Here is a 20,643-nt window from a genome sequence, read left to right as displayed (position 1 = left end):
CCACATTATGTGCAAGTTAACATTTATTCAGAAGTATAATAAAATGTCCTTAAAGGAATTGACAGAATGAATTAATACTTCAATTCCTTGTGCTTCAGTACTCTCTAATTCAGAAGTAATGAATATGTTCCCTCTTAACATTGTTGACCTCATGGTCAGGGATGATGGTCCTTGTAGTTGCATCAACATCTGGAACGCATCCTGTTGGCTCATGTTGGTCTAGTTAAATAGAATTTTTCATACACCAAATAGGATTGAACCATTTAGTGTTCAAATGCTGTGACAGTCAATGCTACCCTATGAGATCTCTAGGGAATATGCCCACCCACAAAAAAGCAAGAAAATGTTCAATGGTGTTAATCATCAATGAAACAACAAATTGATAGGAAACACAACTACTGTACTTGTATTCATGCCAATCATCCCTGTCGGGATACAGTCTTATATCTCTAGCAACTGCTGCTATTTCTGTTCGTGTGACTGCATTGAAGGATTGCACAAGGTTTATATGTGCACATACATTGTACACCTGCCAAGTTAACTTCAGGTATTACACTGGAGCCAAGAAGCTCCTCCTCCTCCTCCATCACCATCAACCAGCATGTACTGGTGCTTCTGATACGAGTTCAGACTTTCCAGGTAGATCCCTGGCAGAGGAGAGGCACTTTAAAAACACCTGACCCTGATTGTCTGCAATATTTGGAGGAACTAGTAGCAACTGCAAACTGTGCTTTCTTTACTCATACAACTGACTAGTACACTTATTATTATTTTTTGCTGGTGTTGACTACTTGTAACAGTAAGCAGTTCAGTTTGTGTCTAGTATTTTTAATATTGATATAATTACATCAGCATGCTGGTTTTCAAAAAACACATTAACCATATTCCACCAAGTGTCTTGATTTGAGTGTTATACATAATTACCAAGAAATGATTGTAGGTGGGTACGGGATACGATATAGCAAATGTTGAGGTGTCTGTGTCCTCTTGGCAGGATTTTTTATGGACATTAACTAGAAATGCAGCTGATACCTGGTGACTTAACTATGTTTCAGGAAGCAACAAGTCTTCAGGTAGATTAACAGAGTCTTTGGAGGCCTTTATTAACAGGCGTAATCCTCTCCCTGAAAAAGAGGATTGAATTGTTAGAAGAGTAAGCCCGCAAAATGTTTACCTTCAAAGAGATGCAAATGAGCTGAAAATTGACCCAATTCAAGAATTAATTTTAGGAATTCGAGTTAAGCTCCACTCCTTCTGGGTTCTAGTTTATTGTTCCCCTGGTTTGTTTAGCCTTACGGAAGCAGAATGGGCAACATCTTTTTATCTCCACATGAGACATTTTCACTCTAAACGCTTCCTGTCCCACTGGCCTGAGCCAAATCCTCAACATTTCACAAGCCCAATTCTATTACTATTCTAGATCCTGAAAAGTTTCCAAATTCTAAAATTAAGTTACAATCAAAACTTGTCATCCAAAACAAGGCATGCAAATTAGGCCAAGTGTACAAATTCTAATGAATTGCTCAAGCACAATTTCACGTACTGCTAGAACTTAGAAGTTGCTGCTTCCTCTGTGTTTTGTAATTTTTTTACTTACTGTAAGCACTTGTCCCTCTCCAGGTTACTAAGGTAACGCTGTGTATCATGCATATAAAGCGAACGGTATCTGATCTTCTTTCGGTATTTCTCATGTTTCATAGTATCATAGCGGCCAACTCCAACTGGGTTCTATAAACAGGAAAGCAGACAAGGAGCAGCTTTGGGTATCCTGAGATGCAGATCTGTAAAGCCCTTGAGCATCCACTTCTTGTCTGGCCAATGGAATGAAAGTAAGCTCATGCTGGGGAGATGAATGGGCATTAAGCATTCCCTCTGTGCAAAATCCCCTTTTGGCATTAGACAGTAGAAGTGCAAAATGCACAGGTTTGGACTACTTTCACAACTGCTTCTTAATGTTCCCTGTTATGTCTGAGACTTTCTGATTTTTGTGAGTGACATCATGAATGTTCAGCTGCATTATAGTGAAGATGATACCACCTCTCATCTTTATAACATTGGAACAGACATCCACCTCATTGATACCCAATATATATCTACATATCTTGTCATAAGATCCTCCAGATGTTGGTGGACTACAACTTCCATCGTCCGTGGACATTGGTCATGCTGGGGCTGATGGGAGTTGTAGTTCAACATACAGAGAGCCACAGACTCCCCCCCACATGTCTTAAAGGAAGACTTCTGATCCTCTCAAAGGGAGAATGGGTTGAAAGAATTGTGAACATAGCCTTAAAGGCTTTGACATCACAATCCAAAGGCTCACTCCACTTGTTCATGAATCTCTATAAGTGCAGTGGATTAGTCTAATGAGTAGAATGATTTCAAACCAATCTATTTGGACAATATACCAATGGCTTGACCCTATATTAGGCCATGCCATCTAGTCCTCCAACAGCCCTCCCCTCCCCCATGATTTCACACTGGGATTCCTGTCACCAGAAATGTCAGTGGCCCTGCTAGAGGGAAATGTTTCACAATTCACCTAGCCTTTTATTGGGGGCAAAGCCTTCTCCCTTGCTGCTGTTAGGAAGTTGCCTAAAAAATAAATTGGCCCATGTAATTCAGCACTGTTTGCACTGACTGGGAGCCGCTGTCCAGGGTTTCAGGTGAAAGTCCACCCACCCACTGACTGAGAATGACAAACATTGGACCTGGGACCTTTGGCATGCCAAACACTGGCTCTTCTTCTGAGCTATGCCTCTTTTCCAATGTTGCCATTAGTACAATTGCTGTAGGGAGAGGCCATGTATCTAAAATGCCTCTGCAAAGGGTCCTCCCTGTCCCCTTGGGGTAAGAATGGCAGTAGAACAGAGAGAGGCAGTTCCGGCTATCAACAACACCCTATTTGCACCCTTTCATTTCCATACGTGTACAAGAATTCTCATTCATTTTGCTAACTCTGGCTATTTGAACCCAGATCACTGAGGAGGCCCCTCTGAAGTAGGCTTTTTTTTAGATGTCCCAGTGGCCAGAGCAAAACGATTTGCTCCTCCATTGCATTAAAAACTCTCGAACCGCCAGCAGGTAAGTTCAGTTCTCTGCCAACTTTATCCGTGACACTTAATCACCACCAGCAAAGTTCCCCATCAATTATGAAAGAGCCCTTCATTCTTGACCTCTTTTAAGTTCCCTGCTCTCCAGGATCAAGGAGAGAGAACAAACCCTGCCTGGGAGTCCTTACCTGTTCCCTAAGTGGAAGTGAACTCTTTCAAATGAAAGCTTTCGCTGACTGAGTCCTCCCAGCTTTGTTCCAGTTCACCACAGGAACCCAGAAAAGATGAATGCAGATGATACAAGAAAGGGCACAAGGAGAAGGAGGAACAGAGCCAGAGCCATCCTTTTGGCACATCATTACTAAAAGGAGTTTTAGCCTATCAGCAAAAGGGATGCGACACTATCAAACAATCTAAAATAGATTCCCTCAACCCAGCACAGAGTAAGGGGCACTTGAGCCTAGTGGAGACAAAAGTATTTTATTTGAGCACTGCAAAATTCCTGATCATAAATGTGTTTGCTTGAGGGGAAATAGTCCTACTTCTAAGTAAGTACACATAGGAGCGTGGTCAAAGTATAAGGCAGGGATGGCAGGGTGTGTGTGTGGCCCCACCTGCAACTGGGCAGTGGCAGAGGAAATGTTTCCAACCAATCCGATTCTCTGCCACTTCACCATTCGTGCCTTTGCCATGCTTCCTGGTGGGCTCATGTGAGATGCCCATTGCTCCATTGAGGACAGGCAAATCGATCCATTTTGGTTTCTCTCCATTTCTCATTTTCCTATTTAGTACATGCATTACTTGGCAGGAGAAATGCACTGGAATATCTGGAGAAGCGCAAATTTTGAAAGATGGCTGTGTTTTGATTTGCATAGTTTTTCAGGAAGGGCAAGTTAGGTAGCTGCACCTTTATATGCAAACTGAATTCAAATTCTCTTCCAGTCCACCACTGGGAAAATTATGGTAAGCGGTCTTTCTTAGTCAAACACTGATCATATAATTTCCCACTCACAGCATTTCCAACAAACAGACGGTATGCTTTCCTGTCAAATCTTTTTGCACCAATCCAGAACGGTGGCTGATTTTCAAACTCTTTTCTCTTGATGGGCTTTATGTCGTATGAGCCTGGCCCTGTCAGGTACTGTAACAAGTAAAATAAATTACTTTGAATCAGTGAATGCAACAGTTGTGTAGCAACACAAAGAAAAGCATCCTGGGGGAGATACAGCTAGCTACATTGAGCCAGAGACACAGCACAACGTTTTGCTAGAGATTCCCCTTGTTCACTTAACTAGCAATATTGTGTGATTGAGTGCTTACCAGTTTGGACGCCACATAAAATACTGGCTTCTATGTACTTGGAGCAAGATATGCCTATGACATTTATGAAACAAAGGTTGAAACACAACCTCCAAAACATATATTAATTTGACGCTATCTCAGAATGGCCTGGGACGTGGGTGGCGCTGTGGGTTAAACTACAGAGCCTAGGACTTGCCGATCAGAAGGTCAGTGGTTCGAATCCCCGCAATGGAGTGAGCTCCCATTGTTCGGTCCCAGCTCCTGCCCACCTAGCAGTTTGAAAGCCCGTCAAAGTGCAAGTAGATAAATAGGTACCGCTCCGGTGGGAAGGTAAACGGCGTTTCTGTGCGCTGCTCTGGTTCGCCAGAAGCGGCTTAGTCATGCTGGCCACATGACCCGGAAGCTGTACGCTGGCTCCCTCGGTCAATAAAGCGAGATGAGTGCCGCAACCCCAGAGTCGGTCACGACTGGCCCAAATGGTCAGGGGTCTCTTTACCTTTACCTTTACATCTCACAATGGACTCTGCCCCAAACCCCTAGACTCCAGGTGCGTGGCTGGTTGCCCTCAACTCTGCTTGGTTGATTAGCTGCAGTTCGGCATCTACCTAAAGCTGAGGAGTTAGTCCAGCTCTTTGGAAAGCCTGGGGCCCATAGTAGACTGCCCTAGCAGCCTGTTTGTTCTTTGTTCTTTGTTCTTTGTTGTTTGTTCCCCACCCACCCGTTTCACATCACATGATTTCCCAACCCGGCCACCCGGAAGAAACTGGCACTGTGATTGCAACCAAGAAGCAATGGAAAGTCACCTACTTGTTCACGTGGACACTGGCTGATAGTGGCCCAGAAGATCCGATCGGAGGGGCACTTGGGATTCCAAACATGACTGCCGAAAGTGCCATACTTCCTTTTATCCCTTGATTCTAGTTCTTCCAGGAAGCTCTTCAGTGTGGTGCCACTCAGTTCAATGGACTTTTTCTAGAAATATTAAACAAGGAAAGGAGATACAGTTGTACCTTGGATCTCAAACGCCTTGCAACTCAAATGTTTTGGCTCCCGAATGCCGCAAACCCGGATTCCGTTCGACAGCCAAGGTACGACTGTATGTGTATATCAAATCTGTGCAATTTTACAAAAGAATAAGAAGAAGGAAGGAAGTCACCTGAGGGTACTCTTGTTGCTGTTCTTTCATGGAATACAGTTATAATTTTCACACACAACCCCCCCCCCCAGCTCAATAATCTGAAGGAAGATTGTATCATTGTATCAATGATCTTATATAAAATGAATTTTCAACATGCATTGTGTAGGCTTACAACAGTTAAAATGCACGTAATGCAATTGAATTTGTTGAACTGTGGGATCTGCCCTGATTCTGCTTTTCGTCTACCACTGCTGACTGGCTTCTTTTTCTATACTGTTTTCATTCAACCTGTAAATTTATCCATTTTGGAAAAGGAAAGCAATGCAGTATTTATCACTGGCAGAAAATTTAGAAGAAAGGGCCATCCCCAAGATTTCCTATGCCCACCCTCCTCCAAACAGCTGCAGTTATTTGCATTGTTCAGCCTCAGATCCATCTGTAGTATTGTATAATACAAGATTTGTTGTAAGGGTGCTGAGATAATTAATGGAATATGCAGTGTATTGGAACACTTGTGAAAAAATGCTAAATAAGTACTTAATCATCAATATAATCGGAATAGTTTGCTCCCCCTGGTCTGGAGTGTTAGAAACATTAAAAACAATATTGCAGTGGAGACATTTGAACTCTTACAAATGCCTGTCTAATAATTTAGACATTTTTCATCTGAATCACCAGTGTTCCAAGTAGCAGAACCTGACAGATCACAAAACTTCAAAATTTAACACATACAAAATTATTTCTTTTTGTGTTTCTATATTTTCTTCTTTTTAAAAACAATCAGAATCTTCTTTAATTCCATTACTCCAAAAGTTGGGGGCTTAAAAGAAGCAGTGTGGGGAAGGTTCATGGACTTTCTGATGTTTTGCCAGTCACTCTGAAGTCTGGCAACTCAATCATTTGAATTACTAACCAGCAACATGACGCTTAAAAAAAAAGTTTGCAAGCAAAGAAGATGAGCGTACATACATCAGTAGCGTAATGCCCACAGACAATAGGCTTTGACCTGTCTCCTGTGAAGGTTTCATAAGGGCCTTTTAAGCTGACCACGCGTTTCAGCATCTCATCCACCCCATTTTTGATATTGTAGGTGCCAGGTCCCAAACCACTTCCCTGAAATCAAGGATTAAGAAAGTATTAGGGAGAGGGAGAGGCTTCTTAAGCAGTTTGCAAAAGTGTAGCATCTGTTGCATTGAATAGGCGAGGACTTGGTCCTGATGTGGCTGTAGTTGTATGAAACTACATGGGATAATAATCCCGTGGCAAAGGTGTGGCATGGGAATGCGATCCCGTATCAGCAACACAAGCCTTCTCCAGCCAGTTCAACAGGAAGACTTTGAAGATCGAGAGCAGCTAAGCAGAGAACTAAGAAACTAAACTTGCCACATTGGGAAAGGCGAAGCATTTTGAAGTTTTACTGTCCATTATTCCAAGTGCAGTCACAGAGCGTTTTTCCTTTTTATCCAGGGCAGCATAAGGATTTCCATAGGTTCCTGGGCCAGGATAACATTCCTAGGATGTTAGGGTGGAAAGAGAGAGAGAGAGAGAGAGAGAGAGAGAGAGAGAGAGAGAGAGAGAGAACATTAACATAACCACAGCAGAGCAATGCCCATCTCTTATCTGGACTCCACATTGTTTCCAATGGTGCTGCCAGACTGGTGTTGTTTTTGAGCATGCAACCACATGCTGGCAATTTCATGTTATGCAATTATAGTTGATTTTGAGCTCCTGCTCACCAAGTGCATCTTACAAAAATACTGGGCTTTTTGCATTAAGAGAAATGATGGGGAATTGCACTAGAAAGCACATATATAGTCACATTTATTATGACACCATGTCATCTAACCTTCCTGCAAACAAATCAGACTCTATGTTCATTAAATAGCTAGTGTCGTCTAATCACCTGGCAAACTAATTAAGAGGAAGTCTTGGGCTGGCAGTTCTTATTTAGTTACTTTGGTAGGGCTCGTGTGAAAACAGCAAGCATTCAAAGGGTGGAGCTTTCCCCAGCATTTGGATGGGGCAATGGGAAAAGTTTCACCTACAGAATGAATTTCTGCTTGTCACACTGCTGTTAAAGGTACAGAAGGCCTGCCAGAGGAAAAACTCTAGATCAGGGATGGGAAACGTGTGACCCTTCAGATTTTGTTAGGCTACAACTCCCATCATCCCTGACCCTGGGTCACACTGGCTGGGGCTGATGGAGTCCAACAACATCTGGAGGGCCACAGGTTATTAATCCCTGCCTTGCTGTTTTCTGCCACATGTACATAAGCTGGTTCTTCATGTCTACCAATTGCTTCCTAGTTGCCTCTTGCGGAGGAAATAGCTGAGGTTCTTGTAGGAAGGCAAGGAGCCTTCCCTTGACTTCAGGAGCGAGGAGGTGCTATGAGAAAACACCCTTTTAAAAAAACCACACACATACACACACACTTTTACTGAGATTTGTATCAGCTACAAAAACAACCAAAACCTCGCACAGACTAGAGTATTACATATGTCCATATCCTTTGATACTTTAAGACAGTTTCCCTTTTGTGGTACTATTGATATCATCTTTGCTACTGTGACATAAGTGAGGGTAGAAAAACCTGGCTTTTTGGAATATGTTGATTATAGAAAAACATTACAAAAACAATTCCTGGAAATTCTGCACAATAGTTCAGAACAAAGAAAACAGTACAACACAATGAATAATACTGCGATTAAAGGTATTTTGCAGGCAAAGCAATCTTTCCAGCAGTTAAGAGTTGTAGTATTTTTTAAAAAATGTGTTTTAAAAATCCACTGTGAGTCACTCTACTAATCCACTGTGAGTCACTCTTGCTTCATAAATGTGTCAGTCCGGTGATGAATAATTTTTATTTTGCTGGTGCTAAACCACAAAACCATTGGAAGGCAGCCAATATATCTGTCCTTCATTCCCACCTCCATGATTCACAAGAAATGGAAGATGTGCGGACAGCTGAATCTTGAGCCTTTCACCACGCCAACTCTCCATCTACATCAAAACCTTTCTTTTTTTACGACACAAGCTCAGTTGTTGTAGCACTACAACTCCCATTATTCCTCACTGTTGGCTATTCTGGCTGGGAATAATGGGACTTGGGAGCCCAATACATATGGAGGACCACAGGCTTCCCACCCCTACTTACGGACTCCTGAGGTAATGAGCAGGTGGTAGACTCTACAGGTGATAGGAGCGGAGGAAGGAGGAACGTACACACTGAAGGTATATGAAGACGAGCAGCAAAGTCAGTCCTCAGGGAATGTGCAGGCGACCTTGGAACGGACAGCTCACGAAAGAACCCTGACCAGACCTAAGAGGAGGCGTGTAGTGGTGATAGGGGATTCCCTACTGAGGGGAACAGAAGCAGTGATCTGTGGGCCTGACAAGATGTCTCAGGAAGTGTGCTGTCTCCCCGGGGCTAAGATCCAAGATGTAACTGAACGACTGCAAGGAATCATAAAACCCACTGACAAATACCCCTTCCTCTTGGTTCATGTGGGAACCGATGACACTGCAAGCAATAGCCTCCAGAAGATCAAAAGAGACTATGAGGCTCTGGGCAGGAAATTGAAGCAATTAAATGCACAAATTGTCATCTCATCTGTCCTCCCAGTTGAACGACGTGGCCCAGGGAGAGAGGGGGAAATAGTGGAAGTGAACAGCTGGCTTCGCAAATGGTGTAAACAGGAACGGTTTGGATTCTTAGATCACGGAGTGCAGTTTCTTGAAGATGGACTTCTGGCAAGCGATGGGCTGCACCTCACAACGGTTGGGAGGAATGTTTTTGCCAAAAATCTCAGAAACCTCATCAGGAGGGCTTTAAACTGACTAATGTGGGGGAGGGAGACAGTGCTCCTGAAGGTAGGAGTCTATCAATTGATGAAGATGATCATCCAAATGTCATAGACCAAATGGAGCAAACAGCACGCAGACCTAGTGGTGTGAGGAAAAAATCCTTAAATAAGAGACACGGGGGAATGATTAATGGACTTCAATGTCTGTACACTAATGCGCAAAGCATGGGTAATAAACAAGATGAGCTTGAGCTCTTGGTACAGCAAACTAAACATGACATAATAGGCATCACTGAAACCTGGTGGGATAAGTCCCACGACTGGAATGTAATAATGGAGGGATACAATCTATTTCAGAGAAACAGACCAGACAAGAAAGGAGGAGGAGTGACGTTTTATGTCAGGGATGTGTATACCTGTGAAGAGATCCAAGATTTAGAACCTCAAAGCCAAAGTGAGAGCATTTGGGTCAAAATTAAGGGAGAGAAGAATAACAGGGACCTCATTGTGGGAGTTTACTATAGATCCCCAAGCCAAACGGAGGACATAGATGATGCCTTTTGCAAGCATGCAAAAGGAAGGGAGCATGCAAAAGGAAGGGAGTAGTAATGGGGGACTTCAATTACCCGGATATTTGCTGGATGTCAAACTCAGCCAAGAGCATAAGGTCAAACAGATTCCTCACTGGCCTTGCAGACAACTTCGTTGTCCAGAAAGTGGGAGAAGCAACAAGAGGAACAGCCATTTTAGACCTGGTCCTAACCAATGTTGATGACCTGGTAAGTGGGGTAGAAGTGGAAGGATCATTAGGCGTGAGTGATCATGCTCTTCTGAAGTTTACTATACAGCGGAAAGGAGCAGCCAAGCATACTAGGACTCAATTTCTTGACTTTAAGAAAGCCGACTTCATAAAACTTAGGGAAGTGCTGGGTGAGATCCCATGGACAGTAATACTAAAAGGAAAGGGAGTTTATGATGGCTGGGAGTTTGTTAAGAGGGAGATAGTAAAAGCACAACTTCAGGCAATACCAATGAGACGGAAACATGGAAGGTGCCTAAAGAAGCCAGGGTGGCTATCTAAAGAACTTTTAACTGAGTTAAGATTAAAAAAGGATGTGTACAAAAAATGGAAAAGGGGGGAAACCACCAAATAGGAATTCAAACAAATAGCCAGCACGTGTAGACACAAAGTCAGAAAAGCTAAAGCACAGAATGAACTCAGGCTTGCTAGAGAGGTTAAAAGCAAAAAAAAGGCTTTTATGGGTATGTTCGTAGCAAAAGGAAGAACAAAGAAACAGTGGGGTCACTCAGAGGAGAAGATGGTGAAATGCAAACAGGGGACACAGAAAGGTCTGAACTCCTCAATGCCTTCTTTGCCTCAGTCTTCTTCAATAAAGAAAACAATGCCCGACCTGAAGAATTTGGAGCAAATGATTCAGCAGAGGAAACACAGCCCAGAATAACTAAGGAGATAGTACAAGAATACTTGGCTAGTTTAGATGTATTCAAGTCTCCAGGGCCAGATGAACTGCATCCAAGAGTATTAAAGGAACTGGCAGATGTGATCTCAGAACCATTGGCAGTCATCTTTGAGAATTCCTGGAAAACAGGAGAAGTCCTGGCAGACTGGAGGAGGGCAAATGTTGTCTCTATTTTCAAAAAGGGGGAAAGAGAGGACCCAAATAATTACCGCCCAGTCAGTCTGACATCAATACCAGGGAAGATTCTGGAGCAGATCATTAAGCAAACAGTTTGTGAGCACCTAGAAAGGAATACTGTGATCACCAATAGTCAGCATGGATTTCTGAAAAAATAAGTCATGTCAGACTAACCTGATCTCGTTTTTTGACAGAATTACAAGCCTGGTAGATGAAGGGAACGCAGTGGATGTAGCCTACCTTGATTTCAGCAAGGCATTTGACAAGGTGCCCCATGATATTCTTGTAAAGAAGCTGGTAAAATGCGGTCTTGACTATGCTACCACTCAGTGGATTTGTAACTGGCTGACTGACCGAACCCAAAGGGTGCTCATCAATGGTTCCTCTTCATCCTGGAGAAGAGTGACTAGTGGGGTGCCACAGGGTTCTGTCTTGGGCCCGGTCTTATTCAACATCTTTATCAACAACTTGGATGATGGACTCAAGGGCATCCTGATCAAATTTGCAGATGACACCAAACTGGGAGGGGTGGCTAACACCCCAGAGGACAGGATCACACTTCAAAACGACCTTGACAGATTAGAGAACTGGGCCAAAACAAACAAAATGAATTTTAATAGGGAGAAACGTAAAGTATTGCACTTGGGCAAAAAAAATGAGAGGCACAAATACAAGATGGGTGACACCTGGCTTGAGAGCAGTACATGTGAAAAGGATCTAGGAGTCTTGGTTGACCACAAATTTGACATGAGCCAACAGTGTGATGCGGCAGCTAAAAAAGCCAGTGCAATTCTGGGCTGCATCAATAGGAGTAGTGCATCTAGATCAAGGGATGTAATAGGGCCGCTGTATTCTGCTCTGGTCAGACCTCACCTGGAGTACTGTGTCCAGTTCTGGGCACCACAGTTCAAGAAGGACATGGACAAACTGGAACGTGTCCAGAGGAGGGCAACCAAAATGGTCAAAGGCCTGGAAACGATGCCTTATGAGGAACGGCTAAGGGAGCTGGGCATGTTTAGCCTGGAGAAGAGGAGGTTAAGGGGTGATATGATAGCCATGTTCAAATATATAAAAGGATGTCACATAGAGGAGGGAGAAAGGTTGTTTTCTGCTGCTCCAGAGAAGCGGACACGGAGCAATGGTTCCAAACTACAAGAAAAAAGATTCCACCTAAACATTAGGAAGAACTTCCTGACAGTAAGAGCTGTTCGACAGTGGAATTTGCTGCCAAGGAGTGTGGTGGAGTCTCCTTCTTTGGAGGTCTTTAAGCATAGGCTTGACAACCATATGTCAGGAGTGCTCTGATGGTGTTTCCTGCTTGGCAGGGGGTTGGACTCAATGGCCCTTGTGGTCTCTTCCAACTCTATGATTCTATTCTATGATTCTATGAAAGGAGCACAAAGCAGGTGACCATAGCAATGGCAGCCATTAGTACATGCATAATGGCTGCGATCTCATTTATGACACGTTAGAACAAGGGGGTTTTAGATGTTGAGCCAAATGTAAACCCAGAGGCGGTTTTAAGGTTGTGTGACCAGTTCGGCTGCACTGGGCACTGTGCTGCTGGGGGCATCACAACAATGCTGTAGAGTGGAGCAAGAGAGGTGGAAGGTGCAAAATTTTAGTGTCACACAGAGCGCCACTGTAATTTGAGAACCCACGGTCCGCCTCTGGTAACCCCCCTAGAAGGAACAAAACCCAAATGGTTGACTTCTGTATGCTGATGCTGCAGTCCCACCCACCTTTCTTGATGCTCTGGAGAGACATAGGCTCACATTACTGGGGACAGTGGCTTCATGGTGTGGTTTCTCTAAGCCTACTTTTCAGCCTAGACCCATAACATAGGTTTTAAAGACCGAATGTTCTTGGTAGGTTGTCAACTCTCCTTTTTTAGCAGAGGTTGGATGGCCATCTGTCATGGATGCTTTAGTTTAGATTCCTGCATTGCAGGGAGTTGAAGCAGATGAGCATAGAGTCGGGGATCCCTTCCAACTCTATGATTCCTTTAAAATGGAGACAATTTCTTTTAATAAAAATCTCTATTATTTTCATAATGGAATATGTTGGCGTGGTGAATGGCTCAAGATTCAGCTGCCCACACATCTTCCATTCCATGTGAATTACGGAGGCGGGAATGCATAATGGAATATGTTTTGCATCAGTACGGAATTGCACCACAACTGGTGGTTTGAAAGACAGGATCAAAGGAACCAAGACAAACAAATAAAACCCCACAATCCAGGTAGCAAAGTTGAAGACTATACTAAAAATAGCAAATTCAAAGTAGATATGGCAAAAACCATTCGCAAAGAATGTTGCATTTCACACAATTCATTCCGACAAGGACAGATGCCTACCCTGATGCGGTCTTTAAATCTCACTGCTCCGGTGTCACATATTCCTCTAATGCTGTGTGGACGTTTCTCTTGGAGTTGTAGAAAATCTGAGTACTCATAAGTCCCAGGACCCAGCTTTGCTTTCTTGGAGAGAGAAAGGATGCACGTGAATAGGGTTAAGAGATGGCATGTGCAGCTTTAAAACAGCCATCTGGTATGTGGAGTTTGTGGCAGCACAGGAATGAGGTGGAGCATAGCTCCAGGCTTTATTTTATTTTTCACAGCAGATTGTGCTCCTGGCTAGTGGCAGAAACTAGGGTGGGGGTGATTGAAAGGTAGGTCTGACCTGGTACATGACCCCTTTGTTAGGGAAGCCAGGCTCAGATATGAATGTCATAATTCATCTGGAGTTATTCTGGAGTGTATATGCCAAATATTGGAAATAACTGTGTTATATATAATTGGCAGATAGAAGAGTGGAAGCACCTCTTTTTTATCTTTTTTTGTTTTTGCTTCCTTCCTACTTAGTTTTTGATAGTATTTTATTAATATTAAATAATACTGTTTATGGTTAAGGTAAAGGACCCCTGGATGGTTAAGTCCAGTCAAAGGTGACTATGGCATGTGGCACTTCTCTCACTTCAGGCCGAGGGAGCCGCCATTTGTCCACAGACAGCTTTCCGGGTCATGTGGCCAGCATGACTAAACTGCTTCTGGCACAACGGGACACCGTGACAGAAGCCAGAGCACATGGAAATGCTGTTCACCTTCCCGCCACCTATTTATCTACTTTCACAGGTATGTTTTTGAACTGCTAGGTTGGCAGGAGCTGGGACAGAGCAACAGGAGCTCACCCTTTCACACGGATACGAACCACCGACCTTCAGGTCAGCAAGCCCAAGAGGCTCAGTGGTTTAGACCACAATGCCACCCGCATACTTGCCTGAGAAATAGACAGGGGTGACAAGATTCCCCCTTACACTTGCCTGATGCCCATTGTTACGCTTGATGGGCCTTTCCTTCATATTTCACAATGATAACATTCTTGGTTATGTAACAAAGACAAACCACATGCCATTTGGAAAATACTCTTAAAGTTGATACCAGTCTCGGAGAAAACTGTGGGCCCGTGTCCTCGGATGTATCTGAAATGAAACTGGCCAATATTTTAACCCCTTGACTAAACCAACATGTAACAAAGAGCTCAAAGCCAAACACTCACCAGAGCTTTCGCCCTGCTGCATATTTCCTTAAAATTGAAATGTGGCATTTTGGTGAGCCTTGCTGCCTCCTGGGCTTTCGCCCAACTAGAGCTTGACATCTTCTTATGCAGATGACTAGAACTGAAGCCTCCATAGTCAATACTGTAGGTGCCTGGTCCTAATTTTCGGTTCTAAAGGAAGATATGGTTATTTTCTGCATTTGCTTGCATAGCTACAGTTCTTTGGAAAAACAGCATTGTCAGGGCTAGATAAACTATTAGGTGAAAAGTCTGTACATTCTGAAGCACCCTGGTTCAATGGGTATCCTTCAGCATTAGTTATCCCATTTCAGCAGGATATTTTAATATGCTAATGAAGGCCTCGAGTGATATCTGTTAAATTACAGATATTGCTCTTGGATCTCCACCCACCTACCCACATCACTGATTAATAGACCTCTGACATCCACAAATGAAACCATAATACTCCGTTTCCAGCGTAGCATAATTCATATTCTAGAACGGAATGGTATGAGGTTAGTTGCACCAGTGGGAAAGACATAGAATTGTAAAGTTGGAAGGGACCACAAGGGTCATCTAGTCCAACCCCCTGCAATGTAGGAATCTTTGACTTGAACCCATGACCCTGAGATTAAGAGTATCATGCTTTACCGACTGAGCTATCATTGTAGAGCAGAAGCAATTAATAAAATGAGTGGGGGGGGGGAGAAACAGAGGGTATCATAAGTTTCTTCCTTCCTTCTAAAAGTAATGCTAGCAGGTGAGTGACTTAGAGGATAGGTGGGGTCAGTACCGAGACAGTTATGAAGATTTCCATTTAACATGTACCTATAAGTAGTTCAAATTTAACCCACTGTTTACCATCCCTTCTACTTTATAACAGCTTTATTGTGGTAATATTCCTCTAAGGTTTTTGACAGGAGGGGTTCAAAGCATTACACTCCCAGAGGGTCCATGGATGACTTGGATGATGGATGACTTGGATGATGGACTCAAGGGCATCCTGATCAAATTTGCAGATGACACCAAACTGGGAGGGGTGGCTAACACCCCAGAGGACAGGATCACACTTCAAAACGACCTTGACAGATTAGAGAACTGGGCCAAAACAAACAAGATGAATTTTAACAGGGAGAAATGTAAAGTATTGCACTTGGGCAAAAAAAATGAGAGGCACAAATACAAGATGGGTGACACCTGGCTTGAGAGCAGTACATGTGAAAAGGATCTAGGAGTCTTGGTTGACCGCAAACTTGACATGAGCCAACAGTGTGACGCGGCAGCTAAAAAAGCCAATGCAATTCTGGGCTGCATCAATAGGAGTATAGCATCTAGATGAAGGGAAGTAATAGTGCCACTGTATTCTGCTCTGGTCAGACCTCACCTGGTGTACTGTGTCCAGTTCTGGGCACCACAGTTCAAGAAGGACACTGACAAACTGGAACGTGTCCAGAGGAGGGCAACCAAAAATGGTCAAAGGCCTGGAAACGATGCCTTATGAGTAACGGCTAAGGGAGCTGGGCATGTTTAGCCTGGAGAAGAGGAGGTTAAGGGGTGATATAACAGCCATGTTCAAATATATAAAAGGATGTCACATAGAGGAGGGAGAAAGGTTGTTTTCTGCTGCTCCAGAGAAGCGGACACGGAGCAATGGTTCCAAACTACAAGAAAAAAGATTCCACCTAAACATTAGGAAGAACTTCCTGACAGTAAGAGCTGTCCTGCTTCTCCCAGTGCTGCTGCCTTGGATTCAATCTCTCTATCCTCATAACGCTTTGACCACCCTTTTGTTGCATTTAACAGACTGACACTTTTTTTCCCTTGGTCACACCACAGCCAACTGAAATCCTAAAACTTCCTCTTAACAAAAACTCTGGCATTATCTTCTGACTAACCATCACAGAGCTCAGGGAGGAGCTCTTCCCATTTGTTGGCTGCCAGAGAGTCCGTTGCTTTCTTGATGGCTCTGTCCCTTCTCTTAGTCCTCTTTTAATAGTCTGTCTCCCCAGGTGATTTACCTGCCATGGGAAGCTGGTTTGACGTGTATTTTAACATGCTAAATCCAGCATCTGGCAGCCCACAAGCATTGATTCAATTCTAGCACTTACTAAATTCAGGAATCGTGGCTGCTTTGCACCCACAAACTCTGGCACCCAAACTCATAACAATATGATGCCGTCGTCCTTCTGCTCAAGGAGAAGACAACTTTCTCCCTCTCCAATAGCAAACTCGGCCTGTGAATGCTGACAGAAATGAGGCTAAAACGCAGGCAATGAAAAACAAGGAGGTGGCGTCATAATGCTTTGAGAGACCCCGAGGTTTCCAGAAATATAAACAGTGCTATTTTCTGGGGGGGGGGGGTTGCAGGGGTAGGCATACCACTAAACATTTTGTGAATCGAAGTTTGGCCTCATTGAGGGGCAGTATTTCAATATGAGTAGGAAAATGAGAACACCCCTAAACATTTTTTTTAGACAAATAAAAGGTAAAGGTAAAGGTACCCCTGCCCGTACGGGCCAGTCTTGACAGACTCTGGGGTTGTGCGCCCATCTCACTCAAGAGGCCGGGGGCCAGCGCTGTCCGGAGACACTTGGGGGTCACGTGGCCAGCATGACAAAGCTGCATCTGGCGAGCCAGCACAGCACACGGAAACGCCGTTTACCTTCCCGCCAGTAAGCGGTCCCTAATTATCTACTTGCACCCGGGGGTGCTTTCGAACTGCTAGGTTGGCAGGCGCTGGGACCAAGCGACGGGAGCGCACCCTGCCGCGGGGATTCGAACTGCCGACCTTTCGATCGGCAAGCCCTAGGCGCTGAGGCTTTTAGCCACAGCGCCACCCGCGTCCCTTTTAGACAAATAAAAGATATTAAAACAGACCCTCAGGGGGCAAAATATCCGCCAAAAGGGAAGTAGCCACAGAATGTTGAGTATCAGTTGGAAAGGAAAAGAAAAACTGAAGTGGGGGTGGAATAGCATATCCTGGAGGAAAGCATGGCTGGATAGAACCATGAAAAAGAGCACTCCTATTAAGACTCGGAGTCCCAGTCCATTTCATTAGAGAAAAGCCAAATATGTCTTGACCGTGCTCTAGAATGATCAAGGAGTGGAATCCCTCTAGGGCTAGGCAATGTACGTCTAAATTGGCTTGTATGATACTCCACACGGGTGGCATGCAAGCAACTGCTTCTATGAGCAGACTACTCAAATGAAATAGTTTGACATCACAACAGCAAACTCCCAAGAGATTGTCCCTCTGTAAATAGTCAGTTTGCAGCTATAGTGGGAGACAAAGTTCTGGGTGGTGGTGGTGGAGGGAATACTGTACATTAAAAAAATATTGTTCAACCATGCATACAGTAAAACTGAAGACTAGGTTTGCTTTGTGCATGTGAGGCACCCTGAGATATAGACTCACCAAGTCTGAGCAGACCGTTTTGGTGTATGGGGCCTGCAGGTAAGTACTTGGTCTCTTGACATCTGGATAAATTGCTGACACATCAAATCTAGCCAGAGAAATACAAATATGGAGAGCTGAAGGATCCTGCTGGGGCCATTTGAATCAAAGTTATGTAACACAGTTGCTTTCAAAACAATTTTTGACACTCTAGCTCTATAACCACAATAATAGCTTCAAAATCCAGATCCTGCATCTCAGTGTCTCCAGCAGTGCTATTATTCGAGAAAAAGAGGTGCCAGAACTCCCCTTGTTCTCTTAGAAGGGCAATGGCACCCACCTGAGAGGTGCTGGAACTTGAGTTCCGGCAAATTCCAGCTGAGAAAAAGCCCTGGTCTCCAGTTAATCTGTCTATAAGGTTAGAACCAGTCCAGGTGTTTTGCTGTCTGACTTGGAGCCTGGAGGACAAGATGGTGCCTCCCTCCCTCCCTCCCCCCACTTCCATATACAGAAGCTAAGCAGGTGGGCACTTGACTCTTACTTCAGTGCTGCCTTGTAATGATGAGCAGCATCCCCCCCCCATCATACCTGAGGGCAGCAGGGGGTACATGCCACTTGATCCTTCAACATCTTCGCACAACTCCTTACCTACCAGCATCTGCTGCCTGAGGTACTTGCCTGTCTGCCTAATAGTAGGACCAGCCCTGTTGTTGTTCCAGACCAGGTTGTTTCAAAGCTCGATCTGACTTGCAGAATTCTGGCACAGGGTAATCTACATTAAAATCCTTCCCCCTATATGCCCCCCTGCCCCCTGAAATTGGTTCAAGGGGCTGTTGGGAGGATCCCCAGAACAGCACATGAAAGGGGGTGTTTGTTTCATCTGGCAAGCTGGTGTGCTTACAGAGATAAAGCATTTGTAATAGAAGTAACATTTGAATTGAATTTGAAGTGTCTAACAGCTGAGGCAAATGGGAAGCCCTCTAAGGTGTGAATTAGTGGCACCCAACTTGTGACCCTGCAGATTTTGTTGGACTCCTTTTAAAAATGTTTGATGTTTTATGATGCGTATATATGTGCTGGAAGCCACTCAAAGTTTCTGGGGTAACCCAGCCAGGTGGGTGGGGAATAAATAATAAAATTATTATTAGTAGTATAATTATTATTATTTTATTGGCACCAGCCAGTGTGGCCAATGTTCTGGGATGATGGAGTCAAACATCTGCAAGGCCACAGGTTGCACACTCCCGCTATGGAAGGAAACTTCAACCCTATTATGTCTTATTATGAGTACATTTGTGCGGTTGAAGTTGTCTTCTATTAAGGAGCCAACAGATCTGTGTTCTAGGTTGATGTGATGCGCAGAATGCAGTTCTGAGCAGGTTCAGGGGTATGTTTGTTTGCTTGTGTAGGATTGTGACTTAGGGCATGTCTACATGGACTTTGAACCAATGCAGTTCTGAGCAGGTTCAGGGGTATGTTTGTTTGCTTGTGTAGGATTGTGACTTAGGGTATGTCTACATGGACTTTGAACCAAGATAAATACAGATCTACAAGACAGAAACTGTATATGATCCATACTTGTGTGAATATTTGTATGTGACAACTTACATTTCTTGCAAAATTAAAATCCATGGTGAATTATTTGTAAGCATTGTACCACGAACACAAGTGGTATATGAACTGTAGCTTGGTTTTTGAAACACAAAATGCCTGCATTACTCAAAGCTGCCAGAAAAAAGCGCCCTCTGCTCAAAATCCCAGAAATCTGGAAGGATGGCTGTGGTTTCTCTCTCTCTCTCTCTCATATTTTTTTTAAATTCAATCAGATATCCACATACAGCATCCCAAGAACATAAAAGAAAAAGACAATAACAACAACAACATCCTCAACAACATCTACATCAAAAAGAAAAAATCCTAAGCACGATGTTAAACACAAAATGACAAACTATAGACCCGACTTCCCGTCCACTCCTTACTTCAGATAATCTTCATTAGTTTACTGCCATTACACCATACATTTGATCAAAATGTAAATATGATTGAACTATGTTATCTCTCACTGCAAACTTAAAACTGCTACTACAGTTATTCAAATGCTGCGACAGAATTTAAACTGGGGTAATTATTTTTCAAGTATATTTTAAAGGCTTCCCATTTTGAAATAAATGCTTGTTTTGATTTGTTCTTTATTTTTTCAGACAGGCTATCTAATTCTGCATATTCCACTAATTTTGAAATCCATTCTTTCTTTGAGGGTATTTTATCACTCTTCCAATTTGCTGTTATAAGAACTCTTGCAGCCACCATGGCATATAAAAAAATTTCTTTTGCTTTTTTGGGAATATCCAGGTCTATAATTCCCAAAAGAAAGGCTTCTGGTGTTTTTCCTAAGGGAAGGATGGCTGTGGTTTCTCAAGTGGGAAAGCCACTCACCACATGCTCAGAGACTCTTATATTTTCCGTCTTTCAGGACTGATCGTTGATAAGCCCTAGCACAAGTTACGCCCTGTCTTCGAGAAGGTGTAAACTTTTTTTTATTTTTAAAAAAGAAACCAACCCGATTCCTGTGGGAGCAGCCCTTACCTTGCCGTTTGACTCCAAAAGGGGGCACCTGTGAATCCCTTTGGCTCCTCCATCCTCTGATGCTTGGAGCAGAAGGACAACCCCCTTCTTTCTTGGAGATTGCTTCTGACAATAGCTCTGGAACTTCACTGCCATGACAACACTAGATGC

General features: G+C 43.6%; 1 protein-coding gene across 1 annotated transcript; it reads right to left on the bottom strand.

Annotated features, from left to right (window-relative positions):
* Positions 1 to 812: 812 nt before the first annotated feature.
* Positions 813 to 20,629, bottom strand: CIMAP2 (ciliary microtubule associated protein 2). The gene is made up of 10 exons (XM_081867080.1): positions 20,494 to 20,629; positions 17,929 to 18,016; positions 14,514 to 14,684; positions 13,313 to 13,435; positions 6,877 to 7,005; positions 6,463 to 6,606; positions 5,163 to 5,327; positions 4,066 to 4,194; positions 1,598 to 1,728; positions 813 to 1,124 (listed from the first exon to the last, which is right to left on the bottom strand). The coding sequence occupies exons 1-10, from the start codon at positions 20,544 to 20,546 to the stop codon at positions 1,079 to 1,081; spliced, it is 1,179 nt and encodes a 392-aa protein (XP_081723206.1). The 5' UTR covers positions 20,547 to 20,629; the 3' UTR covers positions 813 to 1,078.
* Positions 20,630 to 20,643: the final 14 nt, after the last annotated feature.

This window comes from Podarcis erhardii, assembly GCF_964252035.2.
Source record: "Podarcis erhardii genome assembly, chromosome: 6".
Taxonomy (NCBI): Eukaryota; Metazoa; Chordata; class Lepidosauria; order Squamata; family Lacertidae; genus Podarcis; species Podarcis erhardii.
The sequence above is the reverse complement of the archived record's forward strand: the minus strand, read 5'-3'. Positions and strand labels throughout refer to the sequence as shown.

Coding starts and splice junctions, on each gene's coding strand:
- CIMAP2 (XM_081867080.1), bottom strand. CDS start 20,546: ATGGAGGAGCCAAAGGGATTCACAGGTGCCCCCTTTTGGAGTCAAACG. Junction 14,685..17,928: donor AAACGGTCTGCTCAGACTTG/GTGAGTCTATAT, acceptor ATCTTCCTTTAG/AACCGAAAATTAGGACCAGG. Junction 6,607..6,876: donor GCTTCGCCTTTCCCAATGTG/GCAAGTTTAGTT, acceptor CCTTGATTTCAG/GGAAGTGGTTTGGGACCTGG.